Here is a 6993-nt window from a genome sequence, read left to right as displayed (position 1 = left end):
AAAAGTCAAGCATATCAATGTTTGACCAAGTTTAAAAAATAATCAACATCTACATGTACTTTTATAGTTTATTTATTTAATACTTCAGATATTGATAGTTTATTTTATAAACTTGGTCAAACATAGACATCTTTGACTTTTGAAAAAACTAATATGCACTGCATTGTGGAACAGAGGCAGCATAAAGCATGTCATGTATTAACTGCCTGCTCGAGGTTGTTAATCCACAAGCACAGACATGGTACTCAAGCAGTGAAGCATGAGACTTTCAGATTGAAACCTTGCACGGTGAGATAAAATCCCGTCATAGTCCTGTTTAGCCCCGAAGCGAGCAAGATTGAATTTGAATCAGGCTGCGAAAGAAAGGATGACATAGGGAGAGGAAGGAGGTATGGGGAGTTGTACTACCGACCTTGTGGACCATGGCGTGTTGATGAAAGCGGCCAAGTTCCGAAGACGACAGTCGTCCCTGTCCAGTGCCATTGCTAGCCATGGCATCCTACCTCGTCATCTGCTCCTCTAGGCCCCGAGCGTCATTGTCGTTGGACGTTAATTACCGCACAAAAGAAGGGGAGAAAGACGAGGCGATGGGCGGTGTGTGTGGCGTGCTGGTGGATTGGCAAAGCCCGTGGTGCTTTGTGGTGCGGAGGAGACGGTGTGCGCTGGGCGCCCGTGCAACCGTGTGGTGCAGAGTAGGCGGTGATGGACTAGCGATGCCCGTGCAACCATATGACACGGAGGAGCAGGTGATGGGCCGGGTGCCTGTGCAACTGTGTGGTGCAGAGGAGGTGGTAAAGGCTTAGGCTTAATGCCATGAGGGAAGGGAAAAAAGATGGAGAGATGGACGGGGCATGTGGCGCGGTGGTGGACCCATGATGCCCATGCAGGCGTGTGACGCAGAGGAGGCGGTGATGGACCAAGCTGGCAGTGATCGTGCGGCTGTGCGATGGTACATCACTTTGACAGGCGTGGATATAGTTGGTCGCATCATTAATTCCCCTCATACCTGGCAGGGGTTTATTTCAAGCCTTTTGGACGTGCGTTCAGTGGGAGTAGACGTTTCCGTTTGTGTTGACTTCATCAATCTCAAGATGATGTGCCAGCTCAGTCTCTTGAAGGTGCTCATAGGGATAGGGTGTGTGTGTGCGCATTCATAGCGATGAGTGTATGTAAGCGACTTCGATTATACTATGTCCAAAATAACAAAAAAGTATGTTTTTAGTCCCTCAAGTTCTCCAAAAGTATAGACTTGGTCCCTCTCCGTCATGATTTTTTGGTATACATTTGGTCTTTCAAGTCTCAAAACCGGATAAATTTGGTCCAAAACCAGATTTTGAGCACGTTGACCGGGTTTGACCAGATTGACTAGGTTTGACCGATGAATAGTGAACTAAAAAAACAAATTAAAAAACTGAAATTTCGTGACAACCAACATGCTTGGGTGCGCTAGGTGTCTGTAATTTTTTATGGTCAAATAACATCCCAGGGGCTAAAAAAACAATGTTTGGCTTTTTGAGCCATTTTTTCCATGTGCTCCTTGAATGTCGAAACACCACAAAAAATTACAGCACCTAGCGCACCCAAGCATCTTGGTTGCCACAAAATTTCAGATTTTTTTAAGCATGTTACTTTTTTAAACACCACAAAAAATTACACGCACCTAGAGCACCCAAGCATCTTGGTTGCCACAAAATTTCAGATTCTTTTGATTTTTTAACTATTTTTTGAACTTACTGTTCATCGGTCAAACATGGTCAACCCTGCTCAAACGTGGTCAAACCCGTTCAACGTGCTTAAAATTTGGTTTTGGGTCAAGCTTATCCGGTTTTGAGACTTAAAGGACCAAATGTATATTAAAAAAATCTGAGGGACCAAGTCTATACTTTTGGGAAATTTGAAGGACCAAAAACATATTTTTCTCAAAAAAAAACCTACTGACCCAGTAAAAAACCGTGGTTCTCCTAAAAAAACTAAGTGGTTCGTTCTCTTAAAATAAGACGTGGTCATTTGATCCTTTCATCCCGGAGCGCTCATAGGGCTTACATTCGTGGGAGCTTAGATATTGTAGTGATATGCGAGTTTTAAAAAATAATGGAAAGTTACATGGTTATGGAAGTTTAAATATTACATGGTTATCTCTTTCTTTAGCACGCCCCTTTTTAATACAAGGGTGGCAAAAAAAGATTAATTATGGGAGTAGTCAAGAGGTTGGGTTATACAAGCAAGAGCTCTTGCTGTCCTGGGCTTGGTTTTAGCATGTACAAAATGGAGAGCTTAAAATACACGGATAAGAGCTCCAAGTGTCTGCCACAAAAAAAAAAGGAAGGAGAGCTCCAAGTGTTCTGGTCACTTCTTTAGACTGGACATATTACATGCATTCATTCAGGTGTACATATCTTGAGTTTGCTCATGAAATTACATCACAAATCCTTTATTGTAAAAGACAAAGAAAAGACTAGGCAACTACTCTGTCTAGCGCCTCAAAACCATTTCTTGCACCAGCAACCGTAGACAACCAGTAGTACAATTGTCAACGCAAATCCGACTCCAAAGCCTACACCAACAAAAAGCCATAACATGATATCATCTAATGGTGATCCTTCTCGCACAGGAGGTGGCAGCGACGAAGATGGCGAAGTCACGAATGTAAGGTTACATTTCACGAGAAGTGGGCACCCGTACAACCCTCTGTTTCCGCCCTGGAACGAGCTGCTGGTGAATGTGGAAAACTGGCTGCCAGAAGGTATCCTCCCACCGAGATCATTGTAGGAGAGGTTGAGCCACTCAAGTGTGGTCAACATGGCCAGCTCCTGTGGGATCTCCCCCACGAGATGGTTCCAGGAGAGGTCCAGTGACTCAATCCGGGCCAACTGGCCGAGCTCGTGTGGGATCTTGCCTCTGAAAGCATTGTGAGACAAGTTTACCACGTGAAGGTATGTGAGGTTGCCGATTGACCGTGGGATGAACCCACTGAATCGGTTGCATGACAGGTCAACCACCATCAGGTCAGCTGGGACTTTTTCCACCCTCATGTATTGTTGTTTCATGGCCACATCGATCACAACCTGATAATTCGATCTACCAGCTCGCGCATGCACTGTATAATCATATTCCGCGGTTCCATTTGGGTCCAAAACCATGGACCTGAAACTCTTGAATAAATATGGTGGTAGATCGCCGCTGAAGCCGTTTCCTGCAAGGTCAATGATTTGTACACTGGCGAAGTAACGGGCGCTTGAGTTCTTCTCCACAAGAGGGGGGATGCTCACCGGGCCATGAAAATTGTTGTATCTCAACACAAGTAGCTGAAGCTCCTGTAGCTGACCTAGCCATACAGGGAAAGAGTCCACAAAACGGTTCCCTCCAATGTCAAGAGCTAGCAAGCATTGGCATCGAGCCAATGTTCTCGGCAGGCGCCCCTGGATGTGGTTCCCATGTAAATCTATCAGCCTCAGGTTACATGATTCGTCGATCTCGTCAGGCCATGCTCCGTCAAGGCTATTGTCCCTCAAGTTCAGCACAGTGAGGTCATTGCAACCTTTTAGCAAATAAGGCGGCACCAACCCGGTGAGATTATTGCCGGACAAGTCGAGTATTTGGAGAGGATGGTCCTTACGACATTCTGAGTAGGGGATAGGCCCACTCAGTTCATTGTTAGCAAGGTTGACGGAGTAGGCCACCTCAAACTGTCGGAGGAAATTGCTTGGAGGGATGGACGAGAATTTGTTGTTGGAGTAGTCAAGATCATACACGTCGAAAGGGAAAGGCACAACGCCACCGAGCATATTGAAGCTAAGATCGATGAACCTTATATTAACATAGTGCAGGGGTTGACCCACTGTGGTGAAGTGGTTGTGAGAGAGGTCCAAGGAGCTCATGTTTCTCCAAATCCAGTCAGGGATCTCCCCATGAATTTGATTGGAAGAGAGATCCAAATCTTGTAGTTCAGGTAGATATTTAATCACAAGGGGCAACCTTGTTAGGTTACAGCATGCTAGATACAGGATAGAAAGACTACTGTTACTATAATCATCGACTTCATTACCATCCCCGGAGGCAGATAACAATGGGTTATAGGAGGCTGATATCACACTGAGATTCCTTAGCCTCAAGAATGTGTTTAGATCCAAGGTACCCGTGAAATTGTTGTTGTCAAGTTGCAGGGTATGAAGAGCAGTGAGATAGGAAAATGAAGTTGGAATTGCACCTGTCAGCTGATTGCTGCTCAAGTCAACGTCAGTTAGCTTAGCTGATGGATTCTGGAATTCCTCAATAGCACCAGAGAGTCGGTTCATTTGGAGGTGCAATGTCTGCAATGCTGGCTGAGTGAACAAGGATGCTGGGACTGTCTCGGAGAGTGAATTATTGCTTAAATTCACCTCTGTAAGATATTGGTACATATGTCCGTCAAGAGGAACCGGTCCTGTAGAAGAAAATTGTGTTAATCATAAAATTGGTAGACCGTGTAAGTTCAGATATGTTTCTTAGTCACTTGTCATGCCCCCAGGAAAATAAGACGACAACAATGAAAACAGGGTAGCTTGGCTTATGTGGTCGTTGAACTCTCCGGATGTTGCTTGCATCTTGTAAAATTTGAATGAATAAAGCACCCCGATAATCTCGAAAATATCACTATCTATTTTTTAAATAAACCATATGATAAAGCACAAGCCCTCTAGTAAAAATGCCTAAGGAATAATAATCTAAATATTCCGATGGAAATCCTTTAAATCAAGAAGCCTAAATTTGTAGTTCTTGAGTATTTGGTATAGAACATGGGTTGTTTTCTTAAATCTAAACCAAGACAATTCGTTTGTACAATTCTTTTTAGATAATGGAGTAGAGCACCTCCACGGCCTCTCCATTCAAAGATGCACACACACACACACCCCTTGTCTACACAGTCCTATTTTTTTTTCCAAAGTAAAGTAACTAGATCAGGATACACTAAAACTCAGGTGGGACAAACATATTGTTAACCTGTCACTTTTTTGGATATAAACCCCATATATTTTATTTACAGCTGTCATCGTATAATATTTGATAGCAATGTGATGTGCCTAAGAACATGGCAGGATCCAACTATCCAAAAAAAGATGTAACAAATTTGATAGGTACTCCCTTTGTAAACAACTATAACTCGTTTTAGAAACGTCTTATATTTGTTTACAGAGGGAGCAGATGACTTAGCAAGCTGCAATCTTTTCAGAAGTACCAACTTACCCGTGAAGTTGTTGTTGGCGAGCCATACGCGTTCAAGTCGTGTCAAGCTTGTAAGCCATGGAACCTGCCCAGACAAACCGGAATGCTGACAGTCCAGTATGATCAAGTTTGTCAGATTGCTGAGGGCCGAAGGTAGCCTGCCGGAGAAGCTGTTCCCACCGATGTGTAATTCAGTCAGTGACATGAGGCTCCCGATGGAGGTAGGGATGGCCCCAACGAGGTTCGTGCTTCCAAGGTCGAGAATCATGAGATTCCTTAGCCCAGTGATCCCAAGAGGGAATGCACTCGGCTCAAATCTGTTAACAGCGAGCACAAGTTCTCGCAGCGAAGGGAAATTGGAAGGAGTGAACAAATCAGGCAGAGGACCGGTTAAAGAGTTATAACCAAGATCAATCACCGACAAGGAGTGGAGTCTTGATAAGGATGGGTGGAGTGGACCAGAAAGGGGACATTCGTTTAAGCGAAGGATCTGAAGAAGGGGGAAGTGGTTGGCAAGTGCCTTGAAGAACTCCGGTGCTGTGCCGGTGATATTAACTTGCTCTAGATGGAGCTCCTTCAGCTTGCCAAGGTCGCTGGCTACTATGGTCGACGGACGGAGCTCCCATCTGTTGTATCCAAGGTCGAGGGTGACCAGGTTGGTGAGCCGAAAGATATCGACTGGGACCTGAAAATCAAAGTTGCAACCTGACAGGTTGAGATAGGTCAGTTGTGTCAAGCTCTGGAAACCAGAAACCTGAAGCTGGGAGCTGGTAAACGTGTTGGAGGCAAGGTTGAGGTATTGGAGAGAGGTAAGCCTGGAGATGGAAGGGTGAAGCTCGCCGATCTGCAGGTTCCGCTCCGAGAGGTCGAGTGCAGTGACCCTCCCGGTAACATTGTCGCAGCGAACGCCTTCCCAGCGGCAGCAGTCTGTGTCCGCTCTCCACGATGACAGTGTCGTGGTGGATGCCCAGTAGCCCTCGTCGGTGAAGGAGAAGGAACGCTTCACGGTGAGAAGCGCGGAGGCCTGGTCCCTGCGGCAGCGTACAGGGACCTGCTGCGAGGCACTGCTGTTTGCTGAAAGGGCGTGTGAACAATGCACCAGTAGCAGGATTTCAGCAAGGAAACCTAAGGTGACCAACGGTGAGGTGCGGTGAGCAGGCATTGCAGCTGGCGATTTTTCTCGACTCAGGAGAAGACGAGATGAACTCATGTACTTCTTCTCTGCTGCATATGTATATATATAGAAGATGGCAGGTGCAAAAACAAACATGCAACTTGAATGCCCTGTGATCGTACCAAGCACCAAGCCCGCTTTATCTACAGTATATGTACATCAGAGTCTTTGCTCTTGGCCCCCATGTAACACAGTTGCGTTAACAGTTGTGACTTGACGTGGAAAGCTAGTCTCCGCTCCATGCCCCGTTCTTGACTTTGGCCGAGTCTTCGAAGACTGCTGCTTCGTCCGACCATTCGATTGACGGGGAAAGCTAGTCAAGTAGACCACGGCGTCTTCTTTCTTCGAAGTTCATCGCATACAACACACGTAGGGGCGGTTGGCAAACACGCAGAAGAGACTGTCCCGGCCAAATAGTGAAATGTACCAAAAAATAAGTAAATATACTCCCTCCATCTTAAAATGAATGTCTCAACTTTGTACTAACTTTGGTAATTTGGTACAAAGTTGTACTCCCTTCGTTCCTAAATATTTGTCTTTTTAGAGACTTCAAATGGACTACCACATACAGATGTATATAGACATATTTTAGAGAGTAGATTCACTCATTTTGCTCC

At 45.3% G+C, this 6993-nt stretch overlaps 1 protein-coding gene across 1 annotated transcript; it reads right to left on the bottom strand.

Annotated features, from left to right (window-relative positions):
- Positions 1-2344: 2344 nt before the first annotated feature.
- Positions 2345-6421, bottom strand: LOC123138937 (receptor-like protein 12). Its single transcript, XM_044558785.1, has 2 exons — positions 5224-6421; positions 2345-4423 (listed from the first exon to the last, which is right to left on the bottom strand). Exons 1-2 carry the CDS (start codon positions 6410-6412, stop codon positions 2481-2483), a joined length of 3132 nt encoding a protein of 1043 aa, XP_044414720.1. The 5' UTR covers positions 6413-6421; the 3' UTR covers positions 2345-2480.
- Between the last annotated feature and the right edge of the window lie 572 nt (positions 6422-6993).

Source organism: Triticum aestivum, chromosome 6B (genome assembly GCF_018294505.1).
Source record: "Triticum aestivum cultivar Chinese Spring chromosome 6B, IWGSC CS RefSeq v2.1, whole genome shotgun sequence".
NCBI lineage: Eukaryota > Viridiplantae > Streptophyta > Magnoliopsida > Poales > Poaceae > Triticum > Triticum aestivum.
Note: the sequence above shows the minus strand (reverse complement) of the source record. Positions and strands in the feature narration are given on the sequence as shown.

What these genes read in the sequence shown, in the direction of transcription:
- LOC123138937 (XM_044558785.1), bottom strand. Translation starts at nt 6,412, where the DNA reads ATGAGTTCATCTCGTCTTCTCCTGAGTCGAGAAAAATCGCCAGCTGCA. An exon ending in CGCCAACAACAACTTCACGG is followed by an intron (nt 4,424 to 5,223) that starts GTAAGTTGGTAC and finishes TTTCTTCTACAG; the next exon opens with GACCGGTTCCTCTTGACGGA.